This window comes from Pogoniulus pusillus, chromosome 7 (assembly GCF_015220805.1).
Source record: "Pogoniulus pusillus isolate bPogPus1 chromosome 7, bPogPus1.pri, whole genome shotgun sequence".
NCBI lineage: Eukaryota > Metazoa > Chordata > Aves > Piciformes > Lybiidae > Pogoniulus > Pogoniulus pusillus.
In genome coordinates this window covers 11296764-11313834 of record NC_087270.1, presented here as the reverse complement: position 1 = coordinate 11313834, position 17071 = coordinate 11296764, and the positions used below count along the sequence as shown (strand labels likewise).

General features: G+C 42.1%; 1 protein-coding gene and 1 long non-coding RNA gene across 7 annotated transcripts in view; one reads left to right on the top strand and one right to left on the bottom strand.

Annotated features, from left to right (window-relative positions):
• LOC135176682 (uncharacterized) overlaps window positions 1–8868 on the bottom strand; it is a 32313-nt gene extending 23445 nt beyond the window's left edge. The window contains exon 1 of the long non-coding RNA XR_010302772.1: window positions 7931–8868. This is a non-coding gene — a long non-coding RNA (uncharacterized LOC135176682). The remainder of the gene's footprint in view (window positions 1–7930) is intronic.
• The window catches only part of CLN8 (CLN8 transmembrane ER and ERGIC protein), a 28728-nt gene extending 12750 nt beyond the window's left edge, over window positions 1–15978 (top strand). For 2 of the 6 annotated variants that reach the window (XM_064145887.1, XM_064145886.1), the window contains exons 3-5: window positions 1576–1641; window positions 10846–11513; window positions 11879–15978. In XM_064145887.1, coding sequence (XP_064001957.1) covers window positions 10971–11513; window positions 11879–12193 — 858 coding nt within the window. In that variant the 5' untranslated portion in view covers window positions 1576–1641; window positions 10846–10970 and the 3' untranslated portion in view covers window positions 12194–15978. Of the gene's footprint in view, window positions 1–1575; window positions 1642–2267; window positions 2517–9040; window positions 9129–9181; window positions 9496–10845; window positions 11514–11878 lie in introns of those variants that run through there. The other 4 variants (XM_064145888.1, XM_064145885.1, XM_064145884.1 and 1 more) reach the window with 4 other exon arrangements.
• Window positions 15979–17071: the final 1093 nt, after the last annotated feature.

Here is a 17071-nt window from a genome sequence, read left to right as displayed (position 1 = left end):
ATTTATCTGTTGTAAAGCTCTGCAGTACCTTTTCTACCATTAAGGGCTGATGCTTTATGAATCTTCTGCACATGAAATTGTGCCAAATAGCAGTCATGGATGTCACTGCCAATTTTGCAGAACCAGACAATGGGCATAGCTGCTTCTCCAAGTCCAGCACCTATCAGTTACAAGGCCAGTATAGCTCTCCTGTCAGATGCTATAGCTCCTTCTCAGCTGTTAGCTGAGCTCTGTGCAGAATTTTTCCTCACCTACATTGGGCTCAATGTGACAGGTTGGAGAGCAGCCAGGCAGAAAGGGACCTGAGAGTACTGGTAGATAGTAGGCTGAACATGAGCCAGCAGTGTGCCCAGGTGGCCAGGAGAGCCAATGGCATCCTGGCCTGTATCAAAAATAGTGTGACCAGCAGGACAAGGAAGGTTATTCTTCCCCTGAACTCGGCACTGCTCAGGCCACACCAGCTCTGGGCTCCGCAATTCAAGAGATGTGGAGGTACTGGCATGTGTCCAGAGAAAGGTGACCAAGCTGGTGAGGGGCCTGGAACACAGCCCTGTGAGGAGAGGCTGAGGGACCTGAGTTTTTTTTCAGCCTGGAGAAGAGGAGGCTCAGGGGTGACCTCACTGCTGTCTACAACTACCTGAAGGGAGGCTGTAGCCAGGTGGGGGTTGGTCTCTTCTGCCAGGCAACCAGCAACAGAACAAGGGGACACAGTCTCAAGTTGTGCCAGGACAGATCTAGGCTGCATGTTAGGAGGAAGTTGTTGGCAGAGAGAGTGATTGGCATTGGAATGGGCTGCCCAGGGAGGTGGTGGAGTCACCATCCCTGGAGGTGTTGAAGAAAAGACTGGATGAGGCACTTAGTGCCATGGTCTGGTTGACTGGATAGGGTTGGGTGATAGGTTGGGCTGATCTTGGAGGTGTCTTCCAACCTGTTTGAATCTATGCTTCTAAGTTAGAAAGAGCTTGCTGTTCAAAGCAGCCAGCTTACTTTGACAGGTATATAAGCAGCTCAGGAGCAGAGCAGTACGGTCAGCTAATTGCAAAAGCGGTCACAGGAAGGGGAGAGGAGGAATGTTCTACTGAAAACAACAGCTTCTGTTTGCACAGCCAGGACTTGGAGCAAGCATGTGTCCCAGCTTCAGCTTTTCTGGATTTCTCATCTGTCTGAAATAAGGAGCACAAGAAGATGTAGGACTTTACTTCTGGCAGCCCAGTCTCATCTACATACCTCTCCATTAATACTGAATTTTAATTCACCCATTGAACACTCTAAAAACTCCCTTCTCTGTTCTTATGCACTTCCCACTCATTTCTGAAGAGGCTAATCACATTATGACTTCTGTTATGCAGCAGTACCACTCTAATTAGTACTTGACCTTCTTCCTGATGGCTACTTTGGAAAAAGCCAAAGGTAATTTCTCATCTTCATTCATCAGGGCTGTTCAGGAAAAACTCACTTTATGTGATAGCTAAGTTTACAAGTCACAGCGTCTCCAGTCACATACAATTGAAGAGATTGCACTGAGGTGATTTGTTGCTATAGCCAAAGTATTCACTTCTTCCGTGCTCCTTCCAGCTACTATTGTCACCTCTGTAGTGAATACAACACAGTGAATGGGGAATATGCAACTACTTAAATGGGGTAAGAGCAGTGTGTATCTGGATCCTTATGTTTGGTGTCAGGCAAAGTTGGTGTTATATCACTGTTGTTGCACTATGTTGTTGACAATCAGATTTCCTCAGAAATCTGCCATCCTGAATTCTCAGTAATTTTTGGTTGTGGATTTTGCTTTTGTGGGGTCTTTTCTTCTTTTTTTTTTTTTTGTGTGTTTGTTTGTTTGTTTGCGGTTTTGTTTGATGGGTCTTTGGGTTTGTTTTTTTTGTTTGGCTTGGTTTTGTGTTTGAGTTTATCTACTTCAGCAGTGGTGATGATTAATCTGATTCTCTGGCCATGCAGTTTTAAATCCAGTGACTTCAGCAGAATGAAACTAATCTATTGCCTTGTCATTGTAGAGTCCTTTTATATGTGCTGAAGGGTCGAATGTTCAGCAAACTCTCCTAGAATAATTTCATGAGCACATCTATTATCTCCTTGGATGGTCAGTTAGATTTCTGATAGTGTAAGTAAACTTAGATTTCATTTTATAGGAAAAAGCAAGCTCAATTCTGCTGAAAGGCCTTCAGGTTTCATTCTGCACAGCCATTCCACTTGTTTTTGTTCCTGAGCTGGAAAAACATTTCCTGAGAGACCTTTTATTTGACCTTTAGGAAACCTGCAATTGCCTCAAGACCAAATCACAATAAAAATTACTTGGCAGATAAAATCTGCTTTCTGATAATAGCCTATCAGTTTGAAATGCTGGACAGAAGAGAACCTGCACCCCAGTGCTGTCAAAACTATCTTCTTATAACAGATGTGTTCCTTAATTAATTGCCTGCTTCTACCTTCAGTTCATTCTATCTTTTTCAGATTTTTATTTTATTTGGATTCCTAATATAGATAGAAGATATGACTGATGTGAGAGGGTTTGGGTCTTATTTTCAAATAACAGGTCACTTTTCTGTCGATTAAAAAATAGCAACTTCAGCACAAAGTTCAGTCCCAACAGTCACCTTCATAGAAAAATGTATACTCTGGTTATAGTGAAGACCTCTGTTAAAACTTTCAGTGGGGCTTTTCCTTATTAACATAATCAATTGCAAAATAATGGTTTAGAACATACAGGAAGACTAAAAATCACTTAAAATAGATATTTACAGAGTGGGGATCCTCTTCTTCAAGAACAAGAAAACCAGGGTGACAAAGCTGTCAAGTGTGTTCTATGCAAGTGAGAAGATAACCATCTAGTAACAAGTAAATACTTAAAAGCTTTTACTGTGAGGAATCCCACTGAAGTATTTATAAAGTTGGATGTGAACTTTTCTGAGAATTAGGCTTGAAAAGCCAGGTTGTGCTTCTGAGTGGCACAAATCACAAATCCACAATATTTTGAGAAAAGAAGGGCAAAGGAAACTTGTTTCCTGTGGTTTTTCTGCCCTACATGTCTCTCACACTTCCACAGCATATTAGTCCTGGCTGTCTTGCAAGATCCTTAGCAACTTGTAGAGTGAGTTGCCCCTGTGGCTACATCTGGTGAGGTGCTGATTTTTATAGGCTGTCTGCAGTAACCCATAAGCCTGTAGCCAAACAAGATGGAAAAGTGTGGTTCATGGTGCAGTCTTTCTTTCCATGGGACACTAACTGGGAGTTCCTTTCTACAGATTTCTATGTAACTTTTAAGAACACATTTACTTTTAAATTAAATCAGCCAACTGGTTCAGAAGGTACTATGAAAATCTCTCGTGGGCTGATACAAAATGGGTAAGATGACAAAAACTTCTTATATCTTTTAAACTTTAATGATTTTGTTGATTGTGTGTTTCCCCTTTAATCTCTGTAAGATACTCTAAAGACTACTATATTGGGTTATATCCATAACCTGTAATGATTTATTTCAGTGGGATTTTGATTAAGCTTGCAAGAAAAAATACAGAATAACTTGGCTGAGTTTGTCTTCATTTTCATCTCACTACTGAAATATGTTCTTTCCCCTCAGCAGCTATGATTTTCATGGTCTCAGTTTTACCCTTCACATTAAACTACCTGATGAATCCACAACAAGAGCCCAGTGAAACAGTACAAAGGCCAGCTTACGTTTTACTGAAAGTTCAGAAAGGATGAAATATGAAAAGTCCATTTCAGTCCACACAGAACCTGACCATGAATTAGCATTAATCAATTCAGTGGTCATGTGCTGGATGATGCCTTCCACTTCAGCATACCACAGAGCTGCTATAATGCAGTAATCAGCAGACTTGTGGTGAAAATTCCAGGCTCATTTAACACTCCTGACAGATTTGTGGCAGACAGCAAATGCATGACACCTGACCACCACATATAAAACTAGCTTTGGAGAAAAAGGAGGTGTTAGGAAGGTTTTTTAGCATCACAGACTTAGTGAAACTTAGAACTGTATTAAGAGACTGGATAACTGCTGTTTGCGTGCATTAATTGTATGTAGAGTTTATTTTTGAGATTCTCTGATGTAAATGGTTAGAATCTTCCTATTCTAAACAAATTTAAATAGTCCACATATTTTCATCTTTTGCAAGTCTAGAATAACCTGTCATGAAAAAAGATCATTTGCAGCTGCTGCTTTAAACTTATCCTACCTTCCTCCCAACTATCCCTAGCAAAATGTTTTAACAGAACTAATTTTTCTTATCACTTGTTGTCTACTTTCAGTACTAATTGGTACTTTACACTGCTGTCACTGTTGTACGGTGCTGCAGCTTGTGAAATACCTGAATTTCTCCACTTGGATTGAGTTGAAAACGGGAAAATAGCTTGTCACCTTCTATTCTCTTTATTGTTTATGGACTGCTTATTCCAATAAGTCATTTAAGCTGTTGAGAACCTTGTCAATATGATGGATTTGCTGTCAACGTAGTGAAATCTTCAAATGTAAACTTATTAGATTACTGACTGAGTCCATAGAAATATACCTGGTTTCTGCTCACCATTGCCAAACAGTAATTTTAAGGTCCTTGATTTCATCTCAGTTTTCACAGGAACTGTTTGTGGTTGTCTCAAGATACAGCTGAAAGATGGTCTGAAGTGACAAACTGGGATCAAATCCTTGCTAGACACCCACTGATAAGCCAGGCACTAGCTGCTGTAACTAGATGAACAGCATTTTGCCTGCTGGTAAAGTCCCTATTTTCTATTCAGGTGAGATTAACTGGAGTTAAAACTCCAAAATGATAAGCATAGATTCCACCAAGATTTTCCTTTGAATTTTGAAGAGGCACTGGAAGGACTTGTGAGAAATGTGAAAGGACTAGAGCTTCTGGGTGAACCTGAAACACCAGTTAGACTAACCTTCACGAATATAGCTGTGAAGCAAGAGTCTAACTAAGGCAGAATAACTTGTTTCAGCAGACATTGTTAAGACACGTACATTGGTGAGGGAGGCATAAAAGGTTCAGCTGCACACCCAAGCTTGTATTGTCACTCCATGCTAGTTACTTGAAGCCAGACAGAAGCAACCAAGGAATTCACACGGAGGACTGGACAAACACAGTCATTCTTCTTCTTTATTATTCCTCTGGGGCAAAATAAGTGGTTATAGTGTCACCAGCAATGCGGGGCACTAGGAGGGGAAAATCCTTGGGGAGAAGCTTGAAGAGGTATTGACTGGCCAGGGTTCTAACAGAGTTAGGGAGGGGAGGGAGAAAAAAATAATATGAGTATATATATTTAACCAATGTTTGAAAAGACATGTTTATGGTACATGAAACATGAAGAGAAGTTTGCAAAATGGAATGACAATAAGGCAGCTTTGGAGTGACGTGTGACCTTAAGGACACAAAGAGAAGGTAAAGCAATCTTATACATTGCAGATGAATTACAGAGCTAATGGTAGAGACGTTAACAGAGGAACTGTCAGATCAGTCTGGAGATCTTGAGAGTGTGTTGTATCAAAACTGAAATAAGTTAGGATTAGAAGAAAAGTGGGCAGGATATCTTGTGTAGAATGGAAGTAAAAGAATGAGAAGACAGGAAATACTGAAGGAATAATTGCTCAAAGCCTGTACTTAGTGAGATATAATTAAGTAGTGGACAAGGAACAGCCACATGCCACAGGGCCGGCATGGGTATGGTAAACATCTTGAACTATTTCTACACCTAAGAGAGCTTTTTTTAGTGAGACTGGAATACATGACACTACCAAACAGTAGTTGCACACTTGCAGCATTTTCATTAAAAGTCCACAAAGTGTAGAGAAATGGGGGTTAATCTTGAGAGGAACTGAACAACCAATCTCCAGTTCTTCTACATTATCGGATTTTTTTCTTTTTTTAAAGAGTCAAGCAGGCAGAAATAGCCAGCTTCATTGCCACAGTTTCCACCACAAGCAGTAGATCAGAAAATCTGCCTTTTTTTTTTAAACTGAGAATTATCAAGTGCTTCAAGGCAACTATTATCACTGTCTGTTCTGGAGCATAAGGCGTTAACTCATTTAAAACTGATGATAAGTGAAATAGAAAATGACTTTGTAGAAACTAGCACTGATCTCCAAGACCTAAGGAAAGCAAACCAGCCAGGGTAGACGAATACGTTACACAACATAAGGAATTTCTGAATCCTTGGCACACATGAAGCAATACAGCTTTTCTCACAGAAACAGAGTATCCTTTCTACCGCCTGTGAGGAAAAAAGCCTTAAGCGTGTTCAAAGTGCTCCTTGGAATATCTGTGGCTTGCATGTAGGAAAACTGTGTAAGTACTTGTTGGACAAGAATCAGTAGAACTTTGAGAGTATAAAACATTAACAGAATGAGATTACACATTTGGTATTGCCACAGAGATTCTTGAGGCGGGCATGTAGTAAACCTCCTACAGACTTGAAGCAAAGCTCCCACTTGAAGCAAAGCTCCCACGTTTGCCAGTAAAGCTCCCATAGATCTGAACCCAGACCGCAGATTAGTAGGTGGTAAAGGAGCAAAATTCAGCTTGAAAGAAGAATTCAAGAAGCATGTTTCTGACAATATATAATTGTGTGACAGGTCTGCACAAGTTGTGTGTATATATGTGCAGCTGCAAACGTGCAAGATTTTATGGAACTTTGGGAAGAGTGCCCAAAACCTTTGAGAAATCAGCAAGGTCTTGACTTTTAAAGTAGCAGTAGACTTTCTGTCCCCTATCGGGAGCATTACCAACTCAGGTTTTGTTATTTATTTATACTCATGGAACTTAATTTAACAAACAGTAGCACTGACTACAAGTTTTTGGTATGAGTACTCAAAAAGAAGCACTAAACTATTACATTACTATTTCTACAATATTGAGCTACATCATAGCTATGGCTAGTAGCAATTAATTAGATTTTGCTTGAGAAGGCAAAAAAGGCAGCAAAGAGAAGGAAAATCCCCAAGAAAGACAAAAGCCTATCTGAGATCTTCTTTATAGTACAATTGCAGTTTCTTATATGTAAGTAAAAAAAAAAACAATTTAAAGAAATTCTTTAAAGACAGCTATAGGAAATTCTTTAAAGACAGCTACAGGAAAAACAAAATTAGGGGAAACTAAAACACATCTCCTTCATGTATCAGTCCATGTTACCTGGGGGAGCAATCTCTGCCAAAAATAGCTCCCCCAGCTATTGCTTGTTCATTTCTCTCACCTTCTTCATGTTACCCAGGGCAGGTCCAAACTCTGCCAGGTAACAGGTTATTGAGTGAATATCCATAGCAGCTAGAGAGCACTTCCCAAGTAACAACTCCTCCTAATCTGTTTAGCATTTCTCAGGACCTACAGCCCTGACGGGAACCCCATCAGGGTTAGTAAATGGCTCTAATCATATCCAAAAGCTTTGCAACAAATCTACTCTCACTTCTGTGCAAAGACAAATCCTAGAAGACCAACCGGCCAGCCCGCGCCATTAGTGTCTTTGCCACTCGATCATGAGTGTGCTCTTTGCATGAAGTAAGTGTCTGAGCTGATTTCTTTTTGCCCTGTATTTACTGCTGAGCCTGGGCCTCCTGGGCAGAGATGAGATTAGTCATAATGATGTTGCAGGTGTACTCCAGCACGTGACTCACCGTAGTGTCACCTGGGTAGTGTATGGATGTGTGGACATGGCTTCAGCTAAACCCCAGTGTCCCTTGGGGCTGTCTGCAGAGTTGCTCAGAAGGAAGGTATAATGCCTCACACTCAGCACATTCAAAAGAGACACAAGATTTTGTTCCCAGGCACTTCCCAGAAACATCTGAGGCTGGCTGTCTGCATCTAAAACTACTGAGGTGGTATACACTTTTCACAGAGCACAAAGAGACCCTGTCTGAGACAGGTTCACCACATTAGCAATTAGAAATAAATGCACAACTCACCTGTTGCCCAATTAGCTTGCTGCTGTGGCAGGACTCAGTTTCTTGCGGGCAGAATTTCCAGCTTCCTGCCTGAAACCCATTGGGCTTCCAGGACTTAATTCCCAGCTCAAGTCTCCCGTGGCAAGCAGACCCGGCTTAGGATTTTGGCTGTTCTGGGTCAATCCTCAGTGCAAGAGACGTTGCGGGCTGGTCTTATTTGTCTGGGACACGTTTTGGTGGAGTCACCTGGTCCCTTGTGGAAGTGAGATTTTGACTGCAAAAGTCAGTCATTGCCAGTCAGTGTTGCTGATGCTAAACTCAATCCTGGGTGCCAGGCTGAAGCACAGCCAAGAAACCCTCTGCTGTCTTTTCACTGACCTGCTCTCACGATGCCTGCAGAAACGTGTTCAGTTCTGGGGCCCGTGCTACAAGAAGGACACTGAGATGTTGGAGCATAGCCAGAGAAGGGCAACAAAGCTGATGAAGGGTCTGGACAATAGATCTTCTGAGGAGTGGCAGAGGGAACTGAGGTTATTTAGTCTGGAGAAGGCTCAGAAGAGACCTTCTTACTCTGCAACTACCTGAAAGGAGGTTAGAACCAGGTGGGCATTAGTCTCTTCTCTCAAATAACAAGTAGTAAAGCAAGAGGAGATAGCTTCAAGTTGCGCCAGAGCAGTTTAGATTGAATAGTAGAAAAAACTTCTTGAATGAAAAAATTCTCGAGGACTGGAACAGGCTCCCCAAGGAAGTGGTTGCATCCCTTACCCATGGAGGTGTTTCAAAGACGAGGTGGTGCTGAGGAACGTGGTGTAGCACCACTTTGTAGAGTTAGTTGTTGTCTGATGATCTTGCTGTATTTGACGATCTTGAAGAGCTTTTCCAACCCAAACAATCCTGTGATTCTGACAAGGTCCACCCGGGCTGAATCACTGCTGTGACCGCATCGATTTTCGCCAGTGTGGGGAGAATCACGCGGCAGAACTCCACGACATCCATTTCACAACTTACTGCCTGCAACGAAGCTGGGTAATTACGGGTAAAGGTGCCGGCGATGGCACCGCTAGGACTTCTTTTTCACCACTATCCTTACCGGTGACGGCAGCACTACTGCCTCTGTTTCATCCCTATCCTGGAACAGGCGCCCGCTAAACACGAGGAACTCTGAGCGGCGAAGAACAGCGCCTCGGCAAGATGGCGCCGGAGCGCTGCGAGGGCCCAGGTGCGGCGCCTGCGCTCTCGCGGCTGCCTCCCCCCCCCGGGCCCCAGCTGCTCGAGCTGCTCCTCCGGCGCCGTGCGCGTGCGCGCCCCCCGCCTCCGCAGTGGTACGGCCGCAGCCTCCCTCCCGCTGCCCGGCAGTGGTTGGTGCCGCCGGGCGCAGGCGCAGAGCGGCGGCAGATGGCGGCCGCCCGGCCGAGGGCGGCTGTTGTTGGAGCTGCGGCGGGTTGGGCCTCTAGGGCCGGGTCGAGCCGAGTGCGCCCGGGCGGCCGGGGAAGGAGGCGTTCCGCTCGGGGCAGTCTCGGAGCCTGGAAGGACCTGCCCGCCATCGCGGGAAGCGTTGTGGGTGAGGAGCAGCGGGTGTGAACGAGGTCTGTGCTCTGGGTCCGGCTGCCCCTTGGCTCAGCAACTTCGAGGGGCAGGTTGGACGGAATGGGAGCTCGTTGCTGCCGGTGTTCCGGGCGAGGCTGCGGAGCTTTCGCTGCCGTGCTGGAGCCAGGGCTTGCCGCAGTGGGTCACGCTGCCAAGGCCTTTTCGCGACATAGAATCATAGAATCAACCAGGTTGGAAGAGACCTCCAAGATCATCCAGTCCAACCTAGTACCCAGACCTATCCAATCAAGTTTGTGTGTTTTACCCGGGTTTTCCCCCGTGAAATGGAGAGGAAGGGACTCTATCTTCGAGTTGCCCTTGTCAGGTGTGGGTCGGTGGGGCGGGCATGGGGCCCTCGGAGCGGGGCTGCCGGCCCGGCACTGCGCCTTGGGAGGGGCCTGTCTGCGGGCGAAGGCCGGGGTGAGCGGGTCCTTGCTGGGTGTGGGTTGTGGTGGCGTTTGCTGCGTTATGAAGGAAGGCAGGAGCATCTCGTCGGAGGCTCTGTGCTCCGGTGGGCGTCCTGGCGTTTTCATCTGGCCCGCAGAAAACCTCCAATCGCGCTGGGGTGCCGAGCATTTACAGGCTGCAATGGGTCTAGTGGTCATGCAGATATCACTGAAATTTTTCACTCGGGTATTATTTGGCGGGTTTTCCCTCCCAGCAGATCTTTGGGTTTGAGCTATGGTGTCTTTTGAGCTGTGGTGTTTCAGCTAACTTGAGGGATGCCTGGGCCGGTCAGTTAATTACACTGATATTAGTAATACATGCTAGTGTTGCTGGTTTGCATTCCGTACTCATTGCATTTTTGGAATGTGTTTTCTGTTGGAAAGTGTTCGGAAACTGATTGCAAAGGCGTGTTTTGAGATGTAATCCCGAAAGCCCCTCTGTAAGTGGTCCTGCTTACTGGATTCAGTTTTTATGGGCTTGTGTATCAGCTCTGTATCTAAAACTTTGAATTTCACCTAAAGCTGTAGGAAGTGATGGAAATTCAGTGAGGGAAGAGCAGAGGAGTAGGAGTAGAGTAACTGCATGCTGCTATTGAACTACAGGTTCCATAAGGCACAGGGTTTGGTTCTTGTGTTTTCCTTGCCTTCTTCCTTTGGCCTCTTAAGCTTTTCTTTCAGTGCATTACTTTGTAGTAGTACAGATTTTGCAAACTGGTTGTTAACCTTAAATTCATTGCTTAAGTTATTTGGGTTACCTTTCTACCTGTCTTTAGGATGACTGTGCCTAATTGTAACAAGACCAAAGTCATAACTCCAGTGGAATTGAATTTTCTGTAGTTTAAGACCTATTTATATGGATGACTTAAAAGTTCACTTAATTGTTTTTTTTTCTCCTCTTTCCAGATGGAAGAAGAGTTCATGGTTTCTGGTTTGCATAACGGCAGAGGCAAAGTAGCTTAAAGGAGACACTAGTGCAAGTGAGAAGTGTCAAGCCCCTTGCAAGGCTTGGCTCTGTAAAAGTAGAAGAAATGAATCCTACAAATGGTGATCCAGTGTTTGAGACCATTTTTGACTGGGACTATCTCTCATGGGAAGTTCGTTTGACATTTTTAGCTGCTGGTTTTTTAATCTACTTGGGAGTATTTCTTCTGTCTCACTGGTTGTCTTCATGGATAAGCACCACTTACCGTGCCTTATATGCAAAGGAGAAGGTGTTTTGGAACATGGCAGTCACACGTGGTGTGTTTGGACTTCAGAGCTGTGTTGCAGGGCTATGGGCTTTGCTCATAGATCCTGTTTTTCATGCTGACAAAGTGTATTCACAGCAAAAGTGGAGTTGGTTTAACTGTTTAATAGCTGCTGGATTTTTCTTGCTTGAAAATGTAGCTGTTCACGTGTCCAACGTTATTTTTAGAACATTTGATGTGTTCTTGGTAGTTCATCACTTGCTTGCTTTTGGTGGCTTAGCTGGTCTAGTAATTAATGTGAAGTCTGGACATTACCTGCCTTTGATGGGGATGTTGCTGGAGATGAGTACTCCCTCAACATGCATTTCCTGGATGCTTCTGAAGGTAAGAATGTGATAATTTTCAAATTATGTTTGTAACAGTTTGGCTTGTTCATAGGCAGTCTGTGTAGTTTCCCTGGAGAGCTGTTCAGCAAAACTTCATTCGTTTAACTGATATTGATGTTACTGCTTTTGTCATGATGGTCTTTCCGTAGTCCTCTGTAGAGGTTTCTGTGTGCCTGTGGGCAGAAAGATGATGGTATAAATTCATTCTAAGTTTGGGATGCTGTGTGCATGTAGATCTACTTGGAAAAAGTGTCTGAGAGCACGTGGATGTGAAACCATTTACCTTAATTCTACAGGTTCCTCAGTTCCTTATCTAGAAGTAACAATCTCACTTCTGCATACTTTCTGTTCTTGTTTTTCTAGGCTGGCTGTGCTAACACCTTTTTCTGGAAGGCAAACCAGTGGGTGATGATCCACCTGTTTCACTGCCGCATGATTCTCACTTACCACATGTGGTGGGTGTGCATTTTCAATTGGAATTCTGTGGTAGAAAACCTGGGACTTCTTCATTTTATTGTCTTATTTTCGGGACTGTTTGCTGTTACACTAATACTTAACCCATACTGGACGTACAAAAAAACGCAGCAACTCCTCAGCCCAACTGACTGGAACTTTGAAACTAAAGCAGCAGAAAATGGAAAATTAAATGGAGAAACACTTCAAAAGAAGAGGCTATAACACCAAAACAGTAGGTTAGCAGAAGAATACAATGCAACGTAATTCTTTGCCGGTGAACTAGGAGGTTTTGCAAGAAGCTTATTAACACAATGATTCCTTGCTTGTAGCATTCTATAAGCACCAGTAATATTTACAACTGTTGTTTGTATTTCATCTGTGCATGCACATAAGACCTTCAGCCACTTAGTTATGAATTACACCAACAAGTTTGTCAGGTTGGACAGTATCTCATGATTTAGGAGGGGCGCACTGTCTAATGGCATCCTTTGTCCTAGTACTTCAAAGTCTCTTTACAGTTAATTTATCTTACATTAAGCTTAGCTTGAATCAAGTTTAGCTTGAATCCTATTTCACATATGTCAGAGATACTGGTACTGGAAATTATGTGAAGTTGTTGATTAAGACCAATTATGACCCAGGTTAGGTATGCATGTGTGCCTAGTTCCTGTGTGCTATTAAATCATTCCAAGTAGCTGAAGTGGTCAGTGGTAAAATGCAGTCATAAGCTGGTATTTGGTTTGTTGTTGGTGTTTTTTTTAATTTTATTTTGGTTGTTGGGGTTTGATTTGAGATGTTTTTATTTTCCTTTTAAGTGCATTTGAGGAAGAGAATTGTGTTCACTGTCACAGTGAGTTGTAATTTCCAGGTTGTCCTCAATATGGGGGGAGTTCATATTCACCACAAACGCATGTGCATATGAGGATGCAGGCATTTGTTACACTGGTGGTCTAGCTGAGGCAATCATAGAGATCCCTTGTGGACTTGAAATCAGTGTAATGCAAGAGACAAAGCAGAATGTTTGACTCTGTTTTGTACTTGGAAAGCTAGCTGGTTAATTAGTTAAATTATTTTCTTTATAGGTCCCACATGAGCAGGCATGCTTATGGCCTCGTGTTTTGGAAATTCTCTTAGTTATAGAGGGTTTGGGACTCTGAGGTGGTGCCCTTGTAGACAAAAGCCCATCTTGCCTCTTCTAGGAGTTCAGCGGTTCTTTTAGTAAAATAATGACTAATGATTTTTATTTTGCTTTGAAGAACTTAAAAAGTGATGCTAACAGTCCTTTGCACCTTATCTGCCACATCACTAAGTCTGTCATTGGTTTAAGGCATTGGGTAGGTTTTTAGACAGGGATGTGCAAAGTGTGGTGAACGCACTCTCAGTAGTAGTGTTGGTCCTGTCCTGCAGGGTGAAATGTTGGACAGCCGATGAAGGTATTAAAGATCAGGATAGAAGAGGGTGACGCCTAGTGGCTGGAGAATGACAAAGATACTAATTTGTTTTGACTCATTGAACTAGTGAAATTAAAAGGCTGTCATTTGAAACTTCGTTATATAGTGTGACCTGACTGCTGCCCAGATTTAAGTTCCGAAGTAGTAACACTGGACAAGCCCAAGCTATGAAAGATTTTAGGTCAAGGCACGTGGTAGAGACTTTGTGTACTGATCTGTGCTGGAACTTAGTGTTTTAAATGCATAAGGGAAGCCCTATTTGGTGTAAACATCCCCGTTCTGCTAATGTTGAGTGGGGATGTTTTTTAATTGTGTTCTCTGTGAAGGGAGGAGGCAAGTGATCAGGTTGCTATGTTCCTTAATTCATTTTCTATGAACACAGAGTTGGTTGGAAGAGCTGCTCTAAGGGAGAGGAAGATTCCTCCTATTAGGTCACAAATGTGCAGCCAGATACTGTTGGTAATGATAAAGTGAAATTGCCCATTCAAAGCCAGGCTGAGAGGGTCATAGTAATTTTACACAGCAACTCTGTTATATACAGTAGAGGAAACCTAAATGTTTTGTGCTATCTTCTTACTTCTGAGCAGGCCACAATGAGGTTGCAGTGTTTCAGCAGTGTAGCCTGTCTAGATGCCATCCTATAAGAGCAGGGTTCTCTAAAGTTTGAAATTATGTACCTCTCCTGAGGGATTTTGCGTGGAAGAGCAATGGTAAAAGTAATTTTGAGAGAAAGGAGAGAGATTAGTGTCTCAGAAACAGTATCCAAATAAGTGATCCAGATGCATATCATGAAGAATCCAAACCTCAGTTGCAGGAGTTCCAGAGGAGGATGTGGAAGATATGTCACCAGATATCAGAATGATAGTGTGTTCTGTGCAGCTCAAGACTTTAAGGTTTGAATTTGATAAAATTGGGTAGTAATTATAAAAATCCCAGATAAGAGAATTCTGAAAAATCAGTGACGAGAATGGAAGCATCAAAAGAGAAATAAGTTTGAGAGAAGTGTGTGATTGTTAGGGTGGCTGGCTGGGAAAAGGTATTTTTTTTGTGCTAAAATAAAAGAATATGGAGCACTGAATTAGTAGGGGGTGAATAACAGAGATTAGATGTGGTCCCAGCAGACAGGTGGATAATTACATCAGTGACTTCTACAGTTTAACATCTCCTATTATTAAATGCTAATGTGAAGCAGATTGAAAATCTCTCATTATTTTTGTCATAATACCGCATTCTTTGTAGTATGCATCTTAATGTGAACTCTTTCATGTAAAGACCCATGACATATCTTGAAAATCTTTTGTTTCTCTTAAATATGTAATACCTAAGAGTATTACTACACCTGTATTTATTATTAATAACACTTGTTAACCTGAATACTGCTATAACTGCTAGAACAAGAGCTGTATGCAGTAAAGCAAATAACAGCACTCCTGTTGTTGCTGTTGGTTTTAGACATGAGGGAGTTTTACAGTCCAGTTAGAAATACAACAGGACATAAAAATACAGACAACCTTTCTTCATCTTGATGACTTAGGGTTGGAGTTACCGGTTCTGTTACACATAACTCCTTTTTCTTCAAACTCAAGTGTTTTCTTCACTGCCTTCTGGGTGTTCCCTTCAAGAGGATTTTCTGGTTTATGATTGTGGGTGAGTGTCCCTTTGCTCTGAAACAAGACTGAAAAAAAGTTCTGTAATTGAGGATTTTGTTTTCTCTTTACTGTTATAACTAAGTGCTGCTTTTCAACTCAAAGGTAGACTAGTTATAGTTTGTTTCTATTTTTTCTTTCACATGAAACTAACCCCAGCCCTGTTGGGCCTCTCTTACAAGGCATCACACGCAATCTGATGCAGAAAAATTCAGTCAGTTTCAGTAATGTCTGGATCAGGTCACAGGCTATGCTGCTGCCATGGTTTGGTAAATTCTTGCCTATGTTTGGGGTTATATTTTGTTTGCCTAGGTGACTGCTAGAGACTTAATCCTGCTTTCGTGTAGGACAAGCATGCTCAAGGAGTACCCTTCATCAGACTTAACAAATTGTAACTGGGAATGGGGGAAGCAGGTGGTTTGCTTTGTTTAGCTTTTTAACAGACATCTGGTTATTACACCATTCCTAAATCACAGTTTGTTGTTTTGGCTCTGTTTCTGTCCTGTCTTATTTTTTTTCCCAGGACTTGTTGTCATTTCCCTTCTCACCCACTGACTTTTCTATAATATTTACTATTACTTGCAGCACTGGTCATGGTTTTGCAGTGGTCATGTCACCACAGTGATGTCTTTGTCTAATCGTTTTCCTGGTGGGCCCTTCTTCCACTAAATACTCATGTCCAAATCTTTCAGTTGTTTTTTTTTTGTTGTTTTTTTTTCCCCTAATGAAACTGATTAAATTTTGCTGCCCTGTCCAGTCACAAGACATGTTTCTTAACCTCAGGGAGACGCCCACCTAAAGTAAAATTAGAAGTGCTAGGCAAATTCAAGTCTGCTCTTGTACAATATGTTTGTTGAATGGTACAGCATCTTTATACTGTGTACATAAATAAAACTATTTTATTGACTAATTGTCTACTGTGGGTTTTATTTACTGATTAAAATAATGCCTGTTATTTTTTACTTGCTGTTTGTGACTTAAATTTTGCAGTGCATACACTAAAAAGATGACTCGTTTATTTTGAAATAGTCTGTTGAACTTGACAAAATTAATGCCAGGTCTGTGGAGGTAGCTATAAAATCGAAATCCATTGTTATTTCAATGTTTAACATACATTTAATGTAAGCATATTTAGTTATATGAATAAAGCACTAGAAGCTGCTGTACGTGTATGCATCAAAAATGGTTAAAAAGCATTACTTGTAAATGACCCTTCTGGCTCCTTTATAGGAAGTGTGTGGCCTATTTTTGCATTAGGCTCTAACTGTGAAGACATTGGTACTGTAAGACACTTCATGGTTTCACCTTAAAACCAAACCAAACAACAAATCCCCAACCAAACAGACAGAAACAAACACACAAAACAGCAAAACCCCAAAGCTTGTCTCACTGCTAAATAACAGAATTACAATAATAAGCATTAAATTTGTGTGTCTTGTGTGGTGCTTTGCAGGAGTTATTCCTGATGCTTTTCATCATTAATGATTTAAAGGAAAATAATGTCATTATTGCCATTTAATTAGTCTTCTAAGAATGCACTGTGTAAGCAACTGGCTGGCATAATTTCGATAGCTGCCTTTGCAGTGAAGTGCCCAGGATTAATTGAAGCAGAAGTAAATCTCCACTAACTGTGGAATGTGTGTGGGCACAGACTGGGATGACATAATGCATAATAACATTTGCATAATAAGGTCCTCTTTTAAAAATAATCTGCAAGAGGGATTTAATGTTTTGCTATTCAGATTTTTTTTATTAATAGAGAATATATTTTACTTGGTAGCTCTTGCTGCATTGCCTGAAAAATGTGTGAACACACTCAGGTGGACACTTGCTCACCAATTGCTATCATTTGATCTTGTGTCATGACTTTGGAACAACAAAAAAGTGGCAGTCATTAGTTAAGTAAATTGTGCCTGTTGCTCTAGTTGTTATCCCCTAGATGGGTTTCCAATGCTGAAAGAGATGTTGCATGCTCTGAATCTGATTGACTAATTAGTACATGC